Source organism: Acomys russatus, chromosome 31 (genome assembly GCF_903995435.1).
Source record: "Acomys russatus chromosome 31, mAcoRus1.1, whole genome shotgun sequence".
Classification (NCBI taxonomy): Eukaryota; Metazoa; Chordata; class Mammalia; order Rodentia; family Muridae; genus Acomys; species Acomys russatus.
This window is the reverse complement of record NC_067167.1, coordinates 6,671,996-6,695,828: the sequence shown is the minus strand read 5'-3', so window position 1 is coordinate 6,695,828 and position 23,833 is coordinate 6,671,996. Positions and strand designations below refer to the sequence as shown.

The 23,833-nt window shown below is 47.9% G+C and overlaps 1 protein-coding gene across 1 annotated transcript in view; it reads right to left on the bottom strand.

Moving 5' to 3' along the window:
• Positions 1-22,986, bottom strand: part of LOC127212673 (synapsin-3-like) — a 119,497-nt gene extending 96,511 nt beyond the window's left edge. Inside the window, exons 1-2 of the mRNA XM_051172757.1 lie at positions 22,618-22,986; positions 1,867-1,924 (exon numbers count right to left, since the gene is read on the bottom strand). Of these exons, the coding sequence (XP_051028714.1) occupies positions 1,867-1,924; positions 22,618-22,928 (369 nt within the window). The 5' untranslated portion in view covers positions 22,929-22,986. The remainder of the gene's footprint in view (positions 1-1,866; positions 1,925-22,617) is intronic.
• Between the last annotated feature and the right edge of the window lie 847 nt (positions 22,987-23,833).

Here is a 23,833-nt window from a genome sequence, read left to right as displayed (position 1 = left end):
TCATCTCAGCTACAAGGATACAAGAAAGTGATGACACACAGAGAGAGTAAATCATCTGGTCAACACTGAGCAGAAATAAGAGAGTAAGGACTCAAACAGGCTCTTCCACTGTGGTAGTCTGACTGAGGATGACCTCATAGGCTCATATATTTGCATACCTGGCGTTCAGTTGGTAGAACTGTTTGAGAAGGATAAAGAGGCGTGGCCTTGTTGGAGGAGGCGCATCACTGGAGGAGGGCCTTGAGATTTCAAAAGACTTTCCACTGCCAGTGTGTGTATCTCTCTGTCTACTTGAAGATCAGGATGTGAGCTCTCAGCTGTTCCTGCCGCCCTGCCTTTGTTGTACCATCATGGACTCTAGCCCACTGAAATCCTAAGCCCAGTTAAATGCTTTCTATTATAAACTGTCCTGGTCATGGTGTTTTGTCACAATAATACGTCCGCTCTACTCCATAGTAAAAAATCAAAGGGCCAAAGACGGGACACATGGCTTTCCTTCTGAGCAGCTCCACTCATCTCAGTTTTGTAGCACGAACAACTGTTTTTGATAGTTCCTTTGAGGAAAACGTCTCTATCTGGGATGGTTATTCTTGGTGCTTAGTTACATCTAGAGTGAACTAAAACCCAAACTGCTAGGTGCCCCTGTGAGAGTTTCTTTCTTTTTTCTTTTTTCCTTTTAATTAATTAAACTATTTGAAGGGGGATGAGCCACCTATTATCCAGATCTTTTGAGGTGGGAAGATTCGCCTTTAATGTGGGCTAAACCTTCCCCTGGCAGCCTGTATAGAGAACATGGAAGAAGGAAGCTTTCATTTTTTGCCGGCTTCTTCTCACTCTCATTGGCAAGTACATTCCTTTACTGGCATTAGGACTTACTCCTTTGGAATTCTGGGACATTCAGCCTCATGGAGTGAAGAACTATTGGATTCTTAGACCTTTCACTCATAAGAGAGCCATTGTTAGACTAGCTGGACTACAGCCTGTAAGCTATTCTAATAAATTCCCTACACACACACACACACACACACACACACGCGCGCGCGCGCGCGCGCGCGCACACACACACACACACACACACACACACACACACACACACACACACATATATGAATGATACCACTGTGCCTCAATTTCAGCCCCTAAAAGGAAAAAAGGAAGCATGCTCCTGATGTCTACAGGTATTTGAAGAACCCAATGAGCTAAGGAAAACATAAACAATACGGCATTGATTTGGTGTTGTTTTATTAAATTACATATATGTACTGACCATTGCTCCCTTCTTACGAGGGTTGTCTTTCCTGCTGCTGATTGCAAGGATGATCAGAATCAGCAACTGTGCTTAATGCCTGTATCCCACTGGGGGACAACAGGACTCCCCCAAGTCTGTATCCCATCACTATATCCCCAACACCCACAAGAGAGGGCAACACACCACAAGAATGCAATTAATTATCTAATAAATTTTAAAAAAAAGTAAATAAATGAAAGATCAGTGAGTTGTAGGGTATCACATATATATAGTGTAAGTGTACACACATATAGTCATACACACTGTATGTAAATATATATAGTATGTATGTACACACACACACACACACACACACACACACACACACACACACGAGTTCTGTTGTTCTGGTCCTGTAGAGAACCCTAACTAATACACTACCTAAAACTGAAGGTTGAACAATTAATGGATCAGAAAGTTCTGGAACTTAATGAGACTCTCAAGGACAATCCAAGATTTTTGGGGGCAATCTTAGTTCATCATGACCACGTAAGAAAGAAGCAAGGTTGCTCTTGGTAATGGCCCCAGTTCAGAAAAGGGCAAATGTGAGGAGAGCTAGGGAAGGGGCCACCACCTACCTGTTCCACTCGGATCTCAATGTCGCCATTCACTTTCTTCCCATGAAAATACTTTGACCTGCAAGGAGACCAAGAGATCTGCTCAGTAAGGATCTTTTTGTTTGTTTGTTTGTTTGTTTGTTTGTTTGTTTCTTCCCTTTCCCAAAGGCCCAGAGGTATAAAGGAGGACAGTCTCCACCTGGCCCTGTCCTCCTCCGGCCACCCGTTGCCTTGGTATTGGGAGACAGAATGGTGGAGGAGAAGAGGGAAAATGGATGGGAAGACAGGTGACTGGAGTTCTGGTTCCAACAGGTGACTTGACCTTCTGTGCCTCAATTTCAGCCCTTAAAAGGAAGCATGCTCCCAATGTCTATGGGTATTTGAAGAACCCAATGAGCCATAAACACTATGGCATTGATTTGGTGTTCTTTGATTAAATTATATGTATGTACTATGTCAAGGGGCTCACTGATGTATCTGTCCTCTTATCTCTGTATCACGTGTTCCTCTATTCCTTTCATCTGGCCACTCACCCTTCCAGGACTCTCTTCTACACAACTGATATCCCCACCAACTGCTGATCAAGGCAAAAGAGCAGACAACATTCCTGTGACCTCTCCCTCCCTTTCCTTGCTGACCCTCCAATCTTCCTTCTCAATCCCTCCCATTTGCCCACTTTCTTCCATACCCGACCTATCCCTGACCATAGCTCCCTTCTCACAAGGGCTGGCTTTCCTGCTGCTGATTGCAAGGATGATCAGATTCAGCAACTGTGCCTAATGCCTGTATCCCACTGGGGGACAACAGGACTCCCCCAAGTCTGTAACCCATCACTATATCCCCAACACCCACAAGAGAGGGCAACACACCACAAGAATGCAATTAATTATCTAATAAATAAAAAAAAAGTAAATAAATGAAGGATCAGTGAGTTGTAGGGTTTAGTCTGTGGTCCTTTTCATTTAAGGTATACAATCGCAATCACGAAGCAGGCATTTTTATATCTATCCTACCAACGAGGAAACTCAAAACCCAAAGACTAAACATTTGCCGATCCTAAGAGGGCAACTGCACCTAAGCCTTTTCCTCTGCTTTCTTTCACTCAACCCTGAAGATTCCGGACAGAGGGTGCTAAGAGGATGCTTATGTTTCCATTTAAATGCAAAAGAGCTAGTTTGCATTCCCCCCCTTTCCTTGGCTACTACAGTGAAACAAACACCTGAGTCATTTACTGAGAACCAGGCAATACATTAAGCATTTCCGTAAGCCCTCTTAGGGATGAAGACAGTGCTATTCTTCCTCCTAACTCATTCTTTGCCTTTTCCACAGCAGAAATGCTCATAGATTAGCACATAAAACTCCAGTCCGAAGTTCCCCTTAAGTGGGTGTGGCCACAGGACCCATCTCTAATCATTAATTTGTAAGCAGCACAGTCAAGAGCCATCTCTGGAGTTTCTTCGTTCTATTCTTTTCCCCTGGAGCAGAGATGTGGCCAACTGTTTTCTCAATCTTTGTTTGTGACAAGACTATCCCTCCCACAAACTCTTAGACTGCTTCGCTGTCTGTACTCACAGCTCCCACCGATCCTCAGCCAATGCCAACAGAACCCACCCTCTTCTGAAGACCTTGACTGACAGATTCAATGCTGGGGGCACTTTTTCTTACACTATTGGCAGGCTAAGATGTCACTAAGGCTGGAGTTTTGGGGGACGGGAATGATTGGTATAACCTAAAAGCGAGGCTTTTCTTTCTTTCTTTCCCATCGATGCGTTTCAATAAAATGCGTGGGTAGCTAGCCTCACACAATACGGAATTTCATCACAAATCCTCAACAAGAGAGTCAGCACATTCCATCCCACTTCCAGTATTTGTGGGGCCTAGGGGAAAACAGCAAATGACCTACAAGGTGTATGCCTACTCTTTAAAGTTGATAGGTATTCTAATTTCAATTCTGTTGCTGTGGTGCCTTACTAAAAGCAACTTAGAGATGAAAGGTTTTGTTTTTGTTTGTTTGCTTTGCTTGTTTGTTTCGGCGTACAGAGCAACATTTTGGGAAAGCCAAGGCCTGTAAGCTTGCTTGCTTGCTCTCATCTAGTTTTCTTTTGTAGGGAAGGATGCTTCCCACAATTGCCTGGGGTTTCCCAATTAGCAATGAGGGCAGTCATCTACAGACACGTCCACAGGAACAACCTGATCTAGTCAATTCCAGAGTTGATGCTTTTAGGTGATTCTGCATTGTAGCAGGAAGACACTTAAAGCTAACTACCGCAATGAGTTTTGTGTTTAATAAAATGAAAATGATAAGAAGATACCAGGCAGCAGATATTAGATTATATGAGGTTTATTAAATGAGTATGGGGAGAGAAGGAAAGGGGGGTATGAGAGAGAGAGAAAGAGAGAGAGAGAGAAGAAGGAGGAGGAGGAGGAGGAGGAGGAAGAGAGGGGAAGAGGGAGAGGGGGGTAAGAGATGAGAGAGGGTGAGAGAGGGAGCCTAGAGAGTCTGTCCTTTTATATAGGCCTGGGCAGGGCCACACCCCCATGGCAGGTAAGCAATGACATCACAGGTAGTTAGACTGAAGCAAAATTCTAACAAAGTTAGCAAACATCTATGTAAAATATCTGCATTCCTTCTTTGATGACTACAACTCATAAGGACTTAAGAGTCCTGTCCAGACTATGGCAGCACAGCAATGGGCAGCTCTTTGTCCTCCGTCCTAGTTCACATTCTTCCCTAGTGTCCCGGTTACTCTCACCCTGAGGCACCGCTGCCCCCCCCAACACCCCCCACCTCCCAGATTCCAGTGTTCCATCAATCTCAAGAGGGAATGGGGCAGGGTCATTCCCCATATCCTGCAGATGGAGAAGTTGCATTCAATGTCTCAAAATGTTTCCAGTTGTTGCCTAGTTTCGCACTTTCAGGATTCAGCCCAGAACTCCTGGTTCCTTCCTAACGGTGGTCCTGCCACCAGATGGCTCATTTCATCCACATCTAGTTCTAGAGCTGCTTTCATGGACACACACACACACACACACACACACACACACACACACACACACACACACACACACACACACACACACACACACACACACACACACACACACACACACTCCTAGGGTGCCTTAATATGTCCTCTGCTTTTGCACAGGCCCCCCACCTCTCTTTTGCCAGGCCATCTCTTTCTCACCTTCCAGAGTTCTCATATTTGCTGTTTGGTTTCCTTTAGCAGCGCCACCCTGTGGTTGGGTTGGGTGCCCTCCTCATCCTCTGAATACAATCATACACTCGATCCTTATCTAAGGTCCCACTCCGCCTTGTAACCATACATTATAAATCTGTCCCCTGACTCCAAACATCCAGTCTGTGAGCTCCTAGAAACCAGAAGCTGTGCCCCAACAGTCACAGCATGTGACACCACAGCCTGTGACAGGGCAGAGGACTGTGCTTCCCACAGGTTTGCTAGCCAGGTAAATGGTTCTTCCTCGTCCCCAGTTCCTTCCTGTGACCCTTTATTGCCACCTGCTGGCGAATCCTTGTAATAACTCACAAATTTACACTTTTTTTATGATATGGGTTGTTGTTTAGATCTCTAACCTGCAGGCAGGACTGACAGTCAGCCATGGACTTGATCCCAACCTGGAACCCAGAACATTCTGCATTACATGCCACCCAAGCAGCTCTAGCCTCAAAGAGGCCTTGCCTTCCCAGGAGTCTTTGGAATGTTTACCACTGGGGCTGGCAGGCGGTCTCAGGCTGAGGTGAGGGTCAGACAGTCTGTCCTCTGCCTGGCTAGGAGTCAGAAGTCTGTCTCCCGATGGGCCACACAGACTGCTGCCTCCTTGCAGGGGGTGGGGTAGGGTGGTGGGTGAAAGGGTGGGCTCATTCAGGCTGGAGCTGCCTCAGAACAGCTCTGTCTGGCAGAGAGAAGGAGAGGGATGGCCTAGAATTCTAGATGCCTTGGGGGTGGAGCCCACTGCCTCTGCTATTGACTAGCTGTTTGACCTCAGGCAAAGCCAGATGGATCTATGTGGTACCCAAAGGCTTTGCCTTCCACCAACAGCCTCATCCTAGTGCCCTAATATGTCCATCCTTACAGCTCCTTGAATAACTCAGCCAATCAACCAAGTCCAAGCCCGTGGTCCTGCCCTGAGAAGGGGGGGTGGGAAGTCTAGATTCCAGGAGGCTTCAGTCTCTGTGGGTGGCCTCATATTTTACTGCCACATTCAAGGCACCAGGAAGGAGAATATTATAAACTAGTGCTGCCTGGGGGTGGGAAATCCCTAGTTTGGGGCCCCTGGGATGTGGTGGTGGTGGCGTGTGAGAGATTTATGAGGAGTGGACTCTGCATTCTTTTCCCTGCTGCAGCCAAGGAATGAACAGAGATGGGATCTACCTGTGTCAGAGTGCGGCTCCCTGACAGATCCATCTGCCTGTGGAGCCACTGAGGCTAGACAGCATCTCGTACTTGAACCCACAGCTTGAGTCCTGGAATGCAGGTGGGGGTACCATGGCCATTCATTTACGAGAGCCCTTAGGCTTTAAACTCTAGTCCTCAGGCTAGTGCAATGAGTGCTTTGCCCAGTGGCCATGTCCATGGCCCCAGGAAGCCTTCCTTATCTGATTCAGCCTACAAAGATGGACCATCTGCTCTATGCAGAATCTTCCGGCTTCAAGGAGTCAATTATGAAGACCACACAGGGCTTACTGCCTCTAAGGGGGAGTGACATACAGATGAAGGATGGCCACTGGAGCATCAGCACAGAGATCCAGCTCGTTCCACAGAAGAGACATTCACTCAGGCCAGCCATGGGTGGGAAGTGAAAGGTTGGAGGGGTGTGTGTGGTGCTGATGATGAGGTGGCCCACCTAATCCATCAGTTTATCAGCTCACCCAATATTTGGTGCCTATTTTTTGCCAGGGACTAAGACTTCAAAAGTGTGTGTGTGTGTGTGTGTGTGTGTGTGTGTGTGTGTGTGTCCAGCAAGGACAGCCATATTGGGCGAGCATTGGCGGGTACTAGAGGGAGTGACAAATCTTCCTGAGTGACAAATAACCCTTAAGTGTGAAAGAAATTTGAGCAATAGGCACACAAAGGAGGACCTGGTTTGGCAGTGGGGCAGGATTTCTGATACCTGCTGTAGATATTACGGGGCTACTCCTGCCTCTTCCTATGAACGATGAGGATTTAAAAGATCAATTCTGGGCTGGAGAGATGGCTCAGACGTTAAGAGCACTGACTGCTCTTCCAGAGGGTCCTGAGTTCAATTCCCAGCAACCACATGGTAGCTCACAACCATCTATATATCTATAATGTGATCTATTGCCCTCTTCTGCTGTGCAGACATACATGTAGGCAGAGCACTGTATACATAATAAATAAACAAATCCTTTAAAAAGAAAGATCAATTCTAAAGGTGTTGAGAGAGTTTACATTAGGACCCAGATGCAAAGGCATCTGGGAGGCTTGCCAAGAGTGTGCCACTGAGTTGCTTCCCAGCAGGCTGCTGATGGGCAACAGATGAGTGAGGGTTCACCTTGCTGGGAGAAGATGTAGAAGTGTCTTCTAGCTTTAGAGACAGACCCAGGTCCGGTCTAGCTCTACCATTTATATCCTGATGCCGCCCCAGGCAAACACCTACCACCGCATGGTGCTAGTTTTCTCGTTGGTAAAAAAATTAGGAGAAAAGTGACTACATGTGCCATCTGGGCAAGGATTACTTACTGGACAGTGCTCCTACTAGACAGTAGGTATTTTACTGACATTCGGCTCTTCCCTCTGTCTTTCTGCATGCAAAAGGCTGAGAAGATTTATTGTCTATTCATTCCCTTTGTACATATATTAACCCCCCATCCACTAAACAGCTTCCTCATTCATCACCTGACTCATCCTCCCACCCATCCACTCGCCTGACTACTTACTCATCTATCCATCCCTCCTTCTTCCATCTCCTTACTACTTTGTGTTAACCATCACGTTGGTCTTTGCAATTGCACTGAGCGAAATATCCCATGCAAGGAGGAAGGCTTGTATGTCGTACTGGAAGTCAGCCCCCCCCCCCCCCCCCCCCCGGCCCCGAGGAAGACAGAGATCTAATAGTTACCCTAACACCTCTGTCCTTTAACGCAAGTCCCCAGCTGGTAGATCTGGTGACGTCCAGAGTCCCATTTTGACAGGATGCGTTGTAAATTTTTACTTTTGTGTATGACAGAGGCTGTGGGGTATGTTACCGTGATTATCTGCAGGGATTTGCATACATGTGGAAGCCAGAGGAATATTATTTCTATATTTGCCCCTGAGACAATCTCTCTCTGACACTAGGGCTAGGCTGGCATCCAGGAAGTCCAAGTGACCCTCCTTTCTCTGTGTTCCCCAAGCTGAGAGAGAGAGAGAGAGAGAGAGAGAGAGAGAGAGAGAGAGAGACAGACAGACAGACAGACAGACAGACAGACAGACAGACAGCCTTTTAAATGGGTGCTGGGAATCCAAACTCAGGCCTTCATGCTTGTGTAGTCACTGAGTCACCTCTTCCTCCCCTCTTTTTACTTTTTGTCTGTTTGTTTGTTTTCCTTTTGTTTTTCGAGACAGAGTTTCTCTGTGTAGCCTTGGCTATCCCAGACTTGTTTTATAGATCAGGCTGGCCTTGAACCCATAGCTATCTGCCTGCCTCTGCCTCCCAGAGTGCTGGGATTACAGGTGTGCACCATTGTGCTCAGCCCCTTTTACTTTTAAAATACAGAATTCACGTGGGAAGTCTGGCTTCCCGATGGACCTGGTCCTACTGCAACTTGATGTTCCAAGGAAGGCTGGTATCTCTGGGAGGTCTCCCCTTCTCTGGGGAGACAGGGAGGACGAGAAGGATGGACTTGGAAAAGAGGGGGAAGGGGAAGCTCCAATCAGGATATAAAGTAAATAAATGAATTAATTCTTGAAAAAAAGAGAAAAGTCTGGCTTCCCTTGAACATTAGAAACTCAACATCTGGCCTGTATTCCCACAAGGCAAAAGCTGGCCCAGTGGACTGCAGCTGTCGCCTTTAGAGGGAACACTGGCTGTCACACTCAGCACAGCACAGTCCCCATGGTTCCCAGCCATCTCTCTGCAGCTGAAGCCAAGTGGCAGATGCCATTAGCCATGGAGCCTAAGCTGCTGTTTTCCTGACCACAGGAAGTGTTTCTTCCCACCTGTGCAGTTCCTAGCCACATGCCCTCAAAGGCACTCACTGGCATGTCTTCCACAGGCAGCCTCTGACTAAGCCATGGTAGTCAGTGTCTTCACATGGTAATTAACTCTTTAGAGATCTCCAGAAAGCCCAGACTGGTTGGAAGAGTGGCTGGGAAACCTCATCCCTTTTCCTGCGATGGCAGAGGCAGGCTTCCACAGGCCCCGGGGAGGAAGACATTCTGTAATGCGCCTGGCATCTGCCCAGAGACTTGTGTTTCCAGGGGCAGGGTTAGAACCAGTTGGGGTAAAGTCTGGAGGCAGTCTGCTCTGAAGTCGTTATTGCCCAAGAGAACCCAGGTCTCTGAGGGACTTTAGAGAAGGAGGGTCAATGCGAGGGCCTGGCCTAGATAGCCATGTTGTGGAGGGCGAGGCAGTGGAATTCCTCAGAGACGAACAAGGCAAGGGCATCAGATGGAGGTAAGGCAAAGACCAGAGAAGAACAGCAAAAGCTTCAGTGTAGAGCCTCTTCTAAGGGCGTCTAGAGTAAGCTCTTTGGGGCCTGAGCCCTTCATGGCTTTCACAAGTGAGTAGTCAAACCAAGCTGGGCATCTTCTCTACAATGGCGCACTCAGCGCTTTCCAACTACCCACTGAATTTCTGCCAGCTAATTACACTCGCACTAAGCTGCTCATGGGGACCGCATGCTCTGTCTATCAAGTTGAATTTCATCTCCATCTTTTGCTGCTCCTCTAGTGGTGGTCTTGTTCCTGTTCATTTAAGACACATGCTACAAGCCCCGTCCCTTGATAGCTTCTAAGGCTGGTTTTTCATCACTGTCAAAAATAATAAAATAAAATTTAAGAGGTTCCTGCCTCCATTCTGGACAGTCAGAGTCCACTGTGGTACATGACTGTTCCTCTTGGCCTGACTTGGAGCCATCAAATCCTTGTCTAGTAGTGGCTCCTCCATTTGTATTTGCCGGTGTCCTGAGAGAACCAAACCTCCCTACTGTACACAAGCCTTTGCGGGGGTTTGTCCCCAAGTGTCCCCAAAAGATAAGGAGTAGGCTAAGCCAGGTTTAATTTTCACCAAGAATTTGTTGCTAAGAACAAGGGCAAACGAAAGTTGAGGTACGCTTGCATGATGTAGGCACATTTCTGGAGAGGCCTCATAGCCCTGACATGTTCTAGAATTCCAATCGTTACACATCCTTTTCCTTCTTAAAAACTTCACCATATATATCCAATAAAGCTTCGTTTTGCTTACGCTGACCAAAGTTACTTGTTTTCTTGACAGAAAACATGGCCCTATATAACAGGTTTAGGGTGGTAGCTGGAAATAGTCATTTAATGGAAACACTCATTCGGAGACATGGTCTTCGCCCATCCACAGGGTTGTATATCTAACTGAACAGGGGTTCTGAGAGCAGAGTGTCCTTTACCCTTCAGATCTCATAGCTCAGTCAATCTCATTAGAGAGACAGCAAAAAGAAAGAGATTTAGGAAACATTTTCTACATATTCTCTTCTGTTCAAAGATATTTTCCCTGGGTTTTCTAGCTGGGTTCCAAGGGTAAAGCTCTCCCAACAAGATTCTACAAGAGCAGGGTGGTGGGGACAATCTTTCTGTTTCCCCCTCCTCCCTCTTTCCCTCTCTCCTCACAGGAGCTGGGTTAGGAAGCTGCAGAGACACCAGCCCTTGGATCGGACAGCATGAGACCTCACGGAGAAGGGTCAGCACTTGAAAATTTCCTCAAGTCAAAGGGCTAGGGGATTGGGTGCCACACAAGGCCCTCACTGTGTGCACACATTGTCTCCCTGATAAAAGGGGCCGGGCCTGGGAAAACTGAGCTGTCTCCAGGCAACAGAGCTGGTTGATGGGGAATGTCCAGGCCCCTCCCCTGTCCCTGGACACTAGAGCAGGGAGCAATACAGGGAGGGAGGGGCAGAGGTGCAGGGCCAATGTCCAGCATAGAAGCCTCCCAGGTGGGGTCAGGTGGAATGTCTGAATTAATAAGTAAAGAGAGGAGGATGTGACACCCCTTTTTATGAGTCCCGCTCTCCTCACTTTGCCAGAAGCGCCTTTACAGTTTTCCACATACAAGCAGTTGACGTATAAGATGGAGAGCCTTGTGCTGGCAACAGAGCTGCAGGGGAGGGGATGCGGGGGTCCTCAGCAACGCAGTGCATCTCTGCTTTTCAGCCTCTCCGCTTACTCTAGGGCCAGCCGATTGACTTGGAGCTCTCACTGTATCTCAGAGGGTGACTGCAAGTCTGCCAGGGCCTAGACACCCCTCCTCCAGGGCTTCTGGAAGCTGGCCCTCCAGCACAACCAGCTGAACTGAGAAGCATGCCAAGCGGCTTCCTTCCCTCGGGCTCCCAGGCCTATTATACTCACAAGCAATTAGTAATGGCAATTATTTGTTAATAACAGTTACCATCCCAGGGCCTATTATGTCAGGCTGAGCCACGTACCAGCCTTTACCCATGCCATTTTCTTTAACCTTCACGATAACCCTTCGGGAAAGCTGGTCCGCACTCCTGCCTTACAGAGGAGAGATGTGAGGCCAGCAGGTTAGACTGGACAGAGGTCTCACACATAACTGAGTTGGAGAGTAGGGGCCAGATCCCACAGCATCTAGGAATCTGACTGGAGACTGACTTCTGGCCTTGACTCCCTCCCTGCTGGTGACAGCAGAGAAAAGCTGTGCTCGGAGAATGGAGCCAGTTGGGAGACCTGGTTTGGCTCCCCAATCAGAAAGCAAGGCATCTCAGAGGCTAGCTAGCCTCTTGCTGGCCGCGCATTTGTAAAGCCAACCTCCATCTTGTGTTACCTTCTTCTCTGAAAGAAAATACTGGACACTCAATGAAATTTCAATGTCAAGTAAACAGCAAATATATTTTTAGTATATGTCTTTCTCATGTTTCGCTGTATGTACTTAGGCTCATTCACGAAATATTAACATGATTAAGCTGTGTTTTTATTTACTGAATCTCACAACCCTACTTTGATTGTCAACTTTATTGTCAATTTGATGGGCTTTCGAATCACCATGGTAACATACTTCTGGGTGGCACCATCCCATGGGCTGGATCCTCAGACGGATTGAAGATGAGAAAGCCAGATGAGCACCAGTGTTCATCTCTCTCTGCTTCCCAATGGTTGACACAATGTGAGCATTTGCCCTCACACGGCTGCTGCCACACTCTCCCCACTACGATGGAGTGTGCCCTTAAAGTCTGAGGCCAGGTAAACCCTTTCTCCCATAAGTTGCGGCTGGTCAGGAGAAATGTCACTAGCATACCTTCCCATAGGCCACTGCTGGTGACACCAACTGGGAGACCACACTTTTCTCCACCCCTGGTTCCCTTGGGACCAATTAGGCTCACTGCAAGTCCTCAGAGAGACAGTCCAAAGTGTCCTTGTGCCTCTGTCCAAGCAGCCAGAGCTGTCTGACCTCTCAGTACATGGCTGGGACCTTTCTGTTACCACCCGGTGGTGGGGGGGGGGGGGGGGGAGGCGGGGACAGCAAGGAGCTTTGAGAATACCAAAGAAGCAGCAGGAATTTTCCTGAGTTCCAAAGCACCTGAGTGTCTTCTGAGGGAGCCTTCCCAAGGCGCCCTCAAGCCTGAACCTTCATGTAGAAGAAGCAAGTTCTTTGGTGTCTGTTTCTTTGCTAATTAAATATTCATCTCACTGACCTTACTATTTGCCAGGCTCTGTGCTCAAAACTCGAGTTGCAGTTAAACAGGGGAGACAGAAACAGCCCCAGAGTGGAACTCATTTTGGAAGCAGAAGAGCTAGACTCAGGTAGAGAAGTTGCATGCGCTGAGAAATTCAAGTGAGCGAGATGAGGGCAGGTACTCCACTCCGAGGAGGGGCTTCCTCTATCCCCGACGCCAAAGGTAGGGATAGGGCTAGTATAATCACCCCTCTCCACACAAAGAAACTGACTCACAAGCAAGCTGGCCAGGACACAAAGGTGGTAAGAGTGAAGTGTGGGCCTCAATTCTAAACTGCTGCCTCTCAGACCCAAATTCTCTAGCATGCATCCTCTTTTCCACTTAGTTCTCCTCAGGAAAACATGTCTGACATGTGTTCCTGGAAGTGATGCACGCATTTAATCCCAGCACTTGCGGGGGGGTGGGGGGCAGAGGCAGGTGGATCTCTGTGAGTTCAAGGCCAGCCTGGTCTACAAAGTGAGTCCAGGACAACCAAGGCTACACAGAGAGACCCTGTCTAAAAAAAAAGAAATGACAACTTTAATATCAAAGCAGCTAAAAGGAATGGAGCTTCCTTGGTACTTTAAAGAGGGGAAAAATATTCTCTGTGTGTCCAAGCGCAATTTTCTTTTTTTTTTTTTTTTCTTTTTTTTTACAAAAGGTTCGCTTTGCCAGTCTGAGATCATGAGTCTGGATACCTGCAAAGACTGTTTCCTCCTGGCACTTTTACACTCAGCTGCCCAAAGGGCTCTGGCAGGGTGAGGTTGCCTGGTTGGGGTAGGGCGCTTTCCTCCAGGGTGAGGTCACCAATCTTCGGTGCTTGGCCAGGGAGGTGTACATGGAGTTCTGCCACCATGCTCTGGGGCTGTCTGATGCTGGGTATGTGTGTACGCAGAGGCAGTGCCAGAGACCACTCATATGCAGCAAGGAAGTCCTGGGCTTCAGGTGCAGCTGGGACAATAGCAAGAACACAGTGACACCCAGGCTTGTCCTCAAATGCCCTGGAAGGATCCCCCAGATGACAGTAACATCGGCTTTGGTTCAGGGCACAGAGCCCCCAAGCTTTCTTATTTATAAGAACAAGAATAGTATTAGCGCCCACACAGTAATTAGAAGGATTAAGTTAGGGAACGGATGGAAAGCACTTAGCACAAAGACGCCTGGCGATGGGATGCACATGGATTAGGAGATTGTTAGTACTCAGTTGACGGAATCACCTGGGAGGTGTGCCTCTAGGCACGCCTGTGGGGATTACCACGGTTATATTAACTGATATGAAAAGACCACCTGAACTGTGGGAGGGACCATTCCCTAGGCTCAAAACGGAGAGAATAAGCTGGGTGGCCACATGTTCTCTCGTCCTAACTAGGGGTTCTATGTAAGTGCATACCTCAAGTTCCTGCCCCTGAGAGTCCCACTATGAGGGGACACAACCTGAAGCCATGAGCCACAGCAAACCATCTCTCTCTCTCTTAATATTTATTTATTTATTTATTTATTTATTTATTTATTTATTTATTTATTTATACAGTTAGTCTGCCTGCATGAGTGCCTACAGCCAGAAGAGGGCACCAGATCTCACTATGGATGCCTGTGAGCTACCATGTGGTTGCTGGGATTTGAACTCAGGACCTTTGGAAGAGCAGCCAACGCTCTTAACCTCTGAGCCGTCTTTCCAGCCCACAAACTGTCTCTTCCTTAAGTTGCCTCTGCCAGAGCGTTTTATCACAGCAACAGGAAAAGACACGAAGCCCATTCATAAGTGCTGTCCACGTCCCAAGGAGGTCATGGTCCGGCTCTCAGAGAGTTCCTCGTTGAGCCTTGTGTATCTTTGTCCTACTGTTCCATCCACGCTGCCCAGCAACTCCCTCACTCCCAGCGTGGGAGGCCTGGGTAGGAAGGCGGCGCCTATTCTTCTCCCAGCTCAGTCATTCTTGTTTGGTTTCCTTGAGCAGGTATGAGGAACCTCTGCTGCTTCCGTGCCTGGAAAACAGCCCCTGGTAGGTTTTCTTCCGGGAAGTGCTGGTGTGCCGCGCCGTGTACCTGATAGAACCTATGACTTCTGTGTAATTGCACCAGTGATCATATGACTTTCTGTTAGGTTGAGTGTGAGGTGACAGCAAATGGCATTTAGGCATGCTACCAAGGTCATTTCTAGGTGTCACACTCATACCTTGTCATTAGCAATAATTTCCCAGATCATTTGTTTGGTTATTACGGGTTCCCTCTTTCTCTGTCACCTGTCCTGTTCTAGGCATAGCAACCATTTTAGGAGTGGGTGGGTCACAGGTGGTAGAGAAGACGAAGTTGCCCATCTCAGTCCCTTTCAACCTAGAAGTCCACCAGGCACTCATGCTGGGCTACCACTAACTGTGCCTTGCCACGCAAATGAGGCATGGTAGCCTCTAGGCTCCATGCATGGTGGGTAAGGAACAGTGAAACTGGAGGACACCCTTCCCATTTGTCTTGAAAACAAGGAAAGGGAGGAATAAGCAGATGGTAAGACAGCTAGGGCCACTGTGAGGTGGAACTGCAGACAATCTGAGAACGGGGGCCACAGTTAACCGAGAGGAGAGAGGACCACTGAAGCCAAAGGCTTGTCTACATCTACCTGCCCCCGTGGCCCTCCTCTCATTCCTTACCCTCATCAGGAGAACCTGCAAGCAGGATGGTGGTACACCCTCCCCTACCTGCTTATGGTCTTTGAAACTGTTAAATAACAGTGTTTATTTCGAAACTTAAACCTAGGGCTCTGGTTGGTGCCCCTCCCCCTTTGTATGTGCACATGTGCAAGGGGGTATTCATATGTAGGGTGTGTGCACCCATCGAAACCAGAGGTCAACCTCATGGGTCATTCCCCAGCTCCTGCCCACCTTTATTTTTGAGACAAGGTCTCTCAATGAACCTGGACCTTGCCACATAGGCTAGAAGGAGGAGAGCCACTGAGCCCCAGGGATGCCCCTGCCTCCAGCTTCCCAGTGTTGGATTATAAGTGTGTGATGTCCAAGAAGAGACCTGATACCCTATGAGCATATAAAGAGGGAGGAGGTACCCCTCAGTCACAGTCATAGGGGAAGGGAGTAAGAGGAAAATGGGAGGGAGGGAGGAATGGGAGGATACAAGGGATGGGATAACCATTGAGATGTAATATGAATAAATTAATAAAATAAAAAAAATAAGTGTGTGATGACACATCTAGCTGTTTGTGTGGGTTCTGGGTCTTGAACTCAGGGCCTCACACTTGAACATCAGGCACTTTACCAACGGAGGTATCACTTTTCCTAGCCTTTCTTTCTTCTTTTAAAAACAATCCTTTTGTTTGTTTGTTTTTTGAGACAAGGTTTTCTCTGTGTAGCCTTGGCTATCCTGGACTCATTTGTAGACCAGGCTGGCCGCGAACTCACAAAGAGCCACCTCCCCAAGTGCTGAGATTACAGGTACGCACCACCACACCCAGCTTTAAAAACCACCTTAAACGTTCACTTTTCAGTGACTCTAGCATACTGACAGAGAGCAAGGTAAGGGACTTGTACGCTCATAATGTCACCCTGATTAGCCAGGAATGGGAACGATGGCATAAACTGAGAACTGAGTGTGCACTGAGCTCTAGACAACATAAAAGTGGGTAAGCAACTGAAAGAAGAGTCGATTACAATCTGCTGTGATATGTGCCACAAGGGTACAGAGAAGTATGTGCTTAAGTCACTCTAGGGACACAGCAACTAGCACTGGCAAGAGAGTCACCGCTTTAGAAGCTTCTAAGAATGAACAGTTATTGGCCAGGTAAACACAATAGGGAAAGGTATTCTGGGGAACGGGGAACAGAAAGTGCTAAGGCGAGGCATGCTGGGAAACCAGTTGTGTTTGCAAAACAAGGTGTAGTGCCCAGGCCAGCGGGGGTTCTACTAACGCTTGGGAGGAGAATTCTCCCCGTATAGGGTCAGGACACAAGGCATGAGGAAGGAGAGCAAGTCTTTGCTCAAGCTCTCAAATTTTATTTTTCAGGTAGAAAGTTTTATAAGGCGGGGGCAGGAAAGCATATTGCTATGGCAACCCACCTGCAGGCTATCTCAAGATGCGAGGAATTCCAAGCAGGTCACAACATCCTGCCACACCGAATATTTTGCTATCTTTATCTAATCTAACTGCTAAACTACAACAGGGTGGCTCCGTCTAAATCTTATCTTTAGTCTAACTGCCAAACCACGACAGGGTCAGCTGGTTTCTGGTAAATGACAGACTGCTGGAGAGATAGAAACCTAGGCTCTGACAAGATTGGCCATATGGCCTACTGTCTCCAACAGTGTAGTGCTGGAGACAAATCCAGAAAAGGGGGTGGGGCACACGCTTATGACTTTAATCTTGCAGTTTCGGCTGGTGAAGCACCATCCAAGGGTGGAAATGACTAGTATCCGGGGAGGATGCTGTGATGCTAGGTTGGACGGTAACCAGGAGACAAGGTCAAGGCTAGAAGCGAGAAGCCAGGAGAACTGCTGGAAATCCTAGGCAAGGGAGCCAGCGCAGGGCAGCAGGCTGAAGAAAACTGAGCTTCAAACTGATTTATGTGCTTACACCTTTCTCTTGTGGTTCCCAGGACTGAATGCTTTGTCCCATCCCAGAGGACAAACTTGCCACCCAGTCAGACCTCCAGTAGGGTGGCCAGATACTCTCTAGAGACCCTTTCCATGGCGAGGCTCCCCTCCCCAAGCTGCACCTTAAAGTGCTCAGCCATGAGTCCTCTCAGCAGCAAAGGTGGCTTTGGGCTCCCAGGTTCTACTCAGGAAACGCAAACACTATAAACCTGATCAAAACCAGGTTTTGGCTGAGAAGGACTCAAGGGGACAACATCTTACTACCGTTTCTGTTAAGAGACAGGCTGGCAAACTGCCTTCTAAATATTTATGTTTATACCCATAGACTAGTGCTGCTTTCCGCCTGGAACAGAACAGCTCCTTCCCTCTCCCCCCTTCCCCCTCCCCCAGAGGATGTTAGTTAATACAAAGATTAATATCTGGCCCAAGGGCTGAGAATAAATGATTGATGAGCATTTGTCCCTAATTGGGACATCTTTTCATTCTCCACGTCAAGGCCTCAGAGCTTCACAAACCAGGGGGCAGAAAGATTTGAGTGGGATGGTGGAGGAGGAGTGACCTGAATCATTGCCATCAGATAATGATGTCACTGTAGCAGGGGACACAGAGCAAAGATGGATACTTGCATAACATTGGACCCTCCCACATCCCATCACAGAGAGAGAGAGAGAGAGAGAGAGAGAGAGAGAGAGAGAGAGAGAGAGAGAGAGAGAGAGAAGGTGCCCACATGACACCATCCTTTTCCGGAGGAGCTCATACTGTTAATGGTTGCTGTAAGGAGGGGTGTTATTTTCTCCAAGGGTGTAGCCACTGAGAGACTAGGTGGGAAGAAAATTAAGAAATAAAATAAAATAAAATAAATGCAAGGTCCCTTCTCCAGGGTTCTGGCTAATTCTCAGGTGGAATTGATTGGGCCCACACGTTTAAATAATCTCCCAGCTGGACTCCCACAAGAGGCGTGGGTTTCCACAAGGAAACCTCCTGAACCAGGAGAGAAAGACAGTTTGCAGAGCTTGAGTCTGAGAAGGGTCAGAAAGGGGACAGCAGTGTGCCCATGGGGCTGGGGGTGGGGTCACTCTCCTCATTATCATCTCAAAAGGAAAGGAAGGGGCTGTGGGAGCTGGCTTCTTTTTCCCTTTTCACAACTTCCTCCCCTCTGGAGACCTTCACACAAACAAAGGAGGAGGAGCTGGGCCAAAGCTGACCTGAAGGCAGCTGGCTCTACCATGGGGCTAGCCTGCCACCTGCTGGCTACTTTTGGTAGCTGCGGCCAGGCATTTTTATTTTTTATTTATTTATTTATTTATTTATTTTTTAAGATTTATAGGCAGGATTAATAATCTTCTCACGTCTGCATGCTATTCTGGAAACAGTTTCTCAATGTAGCCAGGGCTGGCCTTGAACTCACAGTCTTCCCAGAGTCAGCCTCCTGAGTGCAAGGATTACAAGCGTACAATACCACAACCAGCAAGACTGATTCCAAGGCACCCGATGAACATTAATTTGGAGACAACTGGGAATGCCCCTGAGATGCTGAGAGTTCAAAGGAGAAGCTGATGAGCTGGGGGCAGCAACTGTCTTTGTCATAAACATTCAGTGAATATGGAGCTAACTCCCAGGGAGCTCATGAGCCTCAGCTTTTATCCCCACCAAAGGGCAAGAAGAACACCAGAAACCAAACCCTACTGTTCTTGAAACCGAATCAAAGTGTGAGCAAGTTTCAACACACTGGGAGACAGCTCAGGCCAAAATTGTATCCCCACCCCCCACTTCCAAGGGAGCGGCGTCTAAGATATGTACACCACTCAGTCCTGTACGCTAAGGAGATTGATGATGACCGAAGCCCAAATTTAAAATGCTACTTGGCTGCGGTCATTAGCTGGATCCCGGCCTTGTCACTGTGACTTGTCACAGCACCACAGGCTCTATGGGCAGACACAGAGCAATAGGATCTGAGCCAGCCACCCAGGGCCTAAGCAGTAAATGACCAAAAGGAAACTGGGCACAAGGGGATGAACTCTGTCCTTTCTGCACAAATATTGGGGCCGAAGACACAAGGCACGGATGCCTGGAAGGACTGCTGTCATGATTAATGCCATACAGAGAGGGCCACAGTCGGCCACAATAGCATGCATGTATACTTAAATGCTACTTAGTACTTTTATATTAACTTATAAGCTACCTTTAGGAGGTAGGTACCGCATTTAGGCAAAGCAAGTTACAAAAGCTACACAGCTGCAAGGGAGCTTGGGGTACATGGCAGAAATTCGGCCTAGCTGTCACCACACCACAGCCTCCATTGTTAAACTTCACTTCCAAGCAGGAAATAACTTTTTTGACAGAGCTGAGGCAGAGGTAAGACGGGCAGCAGAGAATAAGGTCAAATGTCTGGTTAGGTGCTGGGGAGATGGCTCAGTGGATAAACGCATTTGGCTTGCAAGCAGGGGGCCTAGAGTTCAGCTCTGCGAGCCCATGTAAAAGGCTGGCAGGCATGATGGCCACCTATAATGCCAGCCCTGGGGAGGCAGAGACAGGGAATCCTGGTGGCCCAGGGGATGGGGAGATCTGGTGAGCTCGTCTAGCAAGAGTTGGTGAGGTCTCTGGGTTCATTGAGAGATCTTGCCTCTAAATAAAGTGGAGCCTGGTTCAGAAAGACAACATCAGCTTCCAGCTCCTACACACAGAGCTGTTTCTTCTTCTTCTTCTTCTTCTTCTTCTTCTTCTTCTTCTTCTTCTTCTTCTTCTTCGTCGTCGTCTTCTTCTTCTTCTTCTTCTTCTTCTTCTTCTTCTTCTTCTTCTTCTTCTTCTTCTTCTTCTTCTTCTTCTTCTCTCCTCCTCCTCCTCTTCTTCTTCTATTTATTTATATTTACAGTTTTGTGCCTTCAGACCAGAAGAGAAAACTAGATCTCAATTATAGATGGTTGTGAGCCACCATGTGATGGCTGGGAATTGAACTCAGGACCTTTGGAAGAGCAGTCAGTGCTCTTAGCCCCTAATTTGTTAAGGCACATACGTGCACCCACACACATGAGCACACACATGCATATATGTACACTCACCACTCACAGATATACTTGTAAGAAAAAAAAGGTTGGATTAAATAGAAACTGAAACTCCAGGGATAGCGCAGCCAGTTGATTACTGGGCAGACAGGCAGGAGCTCTGTCCCTGCACGAGGGTCTGGGAGCTAAAGCTCCAAAGCTTCCAAGACTCAAGGGCAGAACCCCAGGGCCAGCTTCACCCCAGCATTCAGCAGACACAGGCAAGCCTGTGAGATAAAAGCCTTTGAGAACATAGAAAACAACTCAGGCTGGATCAGACAGAGGCAACTTCCAGGCCACGCTGCTTAAGAAGTTATTTGCAGTCTGGGTGTCTGGACTCAAACCTGTAATCCCTGCACTTGGGAGGCAGGCAGAGGCAGGAAGCTCCCTCATGGATCTGAAGTTAGACTGGGCTCCATAGGGAGTTCCAGGCATAAAGCAACAACAGTGATGAGGTTACTTCTCATCAGAAAGGCGAGGCCGGCTGTCCAAATCAGCTGGAGATAATTAACACTGCTGCACATCAGGAATGCATCGTGAATAAATGAGCAATTTTGACTCCAAAGCACAGGCTTGGTCACCTCCAACCTGAGTTCACCTCCCTGGGGAGGATTTGGAGATACTCACACACGACTCTGCGCACCCCCCCCCCCCAACCCCCCAACACTGTGCATGGGTCTACCATCAGAACCACTCCGCTTCCCCCCAGGTTCAGTTCTGCTCTGAATACAGGGCTTCGGTGTTTCCACAGTTGGGCCGACGTCCTTAACTGTAAACTCCGGCTTCCAATGGGACTTAGAGTATTTGTCACCTCCCAGGATCACGACGGTGGGACATAAGACTTATTCCCCAGAGGCAGCCCCCGCACGAGCACCTCGCCTGATCCCTCATAGCAGCTTGCATTGACTTCAGTGGGTGTACAGGCCTCTCTACTTTCAGAACTTACGGTCTGCAGGACTGTCACTCCTGTGCAACTGGGTGGGTGTCAGAGGTCAAGCTCATGGGAGGAGTGGGATGCCAGGGTGGGTAATCTGTTGCCAAGAGTTAAAGATAAAGAACCCTGAGCCACCCCCATCCCCCAGCAGCTGGTAGAATCAAATGTTGAGACTCACAGCCAAGCCTTAGGCGGAGCTTGGGGAGTCGAGTGGAAGAGTGGAAGGGAGGGATCCAAGGAGCAGGAGGGGACAAGAATGCTACAAGAAGACCAAGTTAAGTAACCTAGAGCCACGCGGGCTTACAGAGACGGAAGCACCAACCAAAGAGCATGCGTGGACTGGACCTAAGCCCCCTCCCTATGTAACGGACGGGCAGCTTGATTTTCATGTGGGTTCCCTAGTAAGTTGAACGGGTACTGTTTATGGCTTGGATTCTTCTGCCCGCTTTCGATCACTTCGTCCTAATCAGGCTGCCCTGTCTGGCCTCAATGAATGACGATGGCCTCAGTCCTGATGAGACTTGATGTGCTGGGTTGGGTTCGGGGGGGAGGGCTCCCCTTTTCTGAAGACAAGGGGAGGGAGGACAGGGGGAGAGAGAGTGGGACGGAGGGACCAGGAGGGGGCTACCATCTGGATGTAAATTAAAAATAAATTAAAACAAAACAAAACAAAACAAAAAAGCAGACTCCGGGTGTGGCGGCACAAGCCTTTAATCCCAGCACTCGGGAGGCAGAGGCAAGCGGATCGCTGTTGAGTTCGAGGCCAGCCTGGTCTACAAAGTGATTCCAGGACAGCCAAGGCTACACAGAGAAACCCTGTCTCGAAAAACGAAAGAAAGAAAGAAAAAGAAAAGAAAAGATGAAACAAAACAAACCTAAAATAAATAACAAACAAAATCAAAACAAAGCAAAAACCTCTCTCCTTGTTCAGAAAGGTCATATGGTTTCCCTGCCGTGTCTCTAGAGCACTTGCAAAGGGCATGCCCTATATGGAAAACTTTAAGATGTTTATGGCATACACACAGAATTTTTCCGGACTTGGGGGGGGGAGGGAGGGGGCTCTGTTTGTTTACTTCAGAGCTGTTATACTTAAAGTTTGCAAACGGCTCTGTCAGTGTAATGTTCCTAAAAAAAAAAAAAAAAAAAAAAAAAAAAAACCAAGGCACAGGGCTTCTCCTTCCTGCGGCCCCCACCCCACCCCCTTACCCCTTAGCCTCAGAAACCATGTATGCCTCTTAGCGCAGCAACTGCTTTCCTATTCTTTCCTACGGGAGAGGTGAGACAGCCCCATCCGGGCTCAGTTCGCGAACCGAAGCAGCTTACCAGTCTGTGTGGGCGTCATCAATCACCAACAAGATCCTGGGTCTCTGAACCACGGGTGTGACAGGAGTTGGTGGTTCCATAAGCCCCGAGGGGGCTTGAGGGGTCTGTTTCATGGCGCTGGAGAAAGAGCTGAACAGGCTGGATCCTGGAGAAGAGAAGGAGGCAGCCAGAGGCTGGGGGTGCCTCCTCTCCGTGGCGGGGGATGCTGGGGAGCTGCTGGAGCTCTCTGGGCGCTGGAGATCTGGCATGTAGCCATTGGGCAGGTTGGCCACAAAGCTGCTGTCAGACAGACGCCTCCGGAGGAAGTTCATGGCTGCTGCTGTGGCGGTTGATAGGTGGGGTAGTAGCCTCCTTCCACACAAAAGCAACTAGGTGATGCTGGAAGACTAGGTTGCCAGCTGCAGGCAGGACAAGGCTTGGGGTCGGAAGAGCCCAGAGGGTTCTGCCCCAGCAGAAGTGGGCCTCACAGGATTCTGTTTACCTGTTGAAAACAAGCCAGCAAGCACATTAGTGGAACCAACCTCTTCCCCTTTAAAAGCAAACAGATAAGGCACATTTCCAGCCCCTTGATGATGGCGTTGCAAGCTGGGGCACACTTTTAGGGACTAATTTGGCAATAGGCCTTAAAAGCAAGCACACAACTGCAATTTTCGGGAACTCTACAATAAAAAGAAAAAAGAATTAAGTAACAGGTAAAAACTTCATGCATAGGTTTATTACAGCCTTATTGACACTGGTAAAATAATGGTTCAGATGACACATCTTCCATAATAGAACTAAGTTTCATGTTGTAATAGTAAATACGTCAATGTATCATTGTATATACAATGTAATAATGTATACATCAATACATCGATATATCAATGTATTGAACTCAAATAAATCAAATACAAGGGGAACCGCATCTACACTGGAGGTAGAGAGATAGGTAGATCAATAGTTCAAGGTCTGTCTGGGCCTAGTGAGCCCAAGGCCAGCTTGAATAACTTAGCAAAACCTGTCTCAAAAATAAATGGGTAAAAAAAATAAATAAATAAATAAAAATAAATGGGTAAATAAATACATAAATAACATTTTAAGTGACTTGGGATATAGCTCAGTGAAAGAGGGGCCTAGCTTCCAGGAAACTCTGAGTTGGATCCGTAGCACTGAAAAAAAAAAAAAAACCATCATAACACAAAATTACACATACAGAAAAACCTCAGCCCTGTAAAAA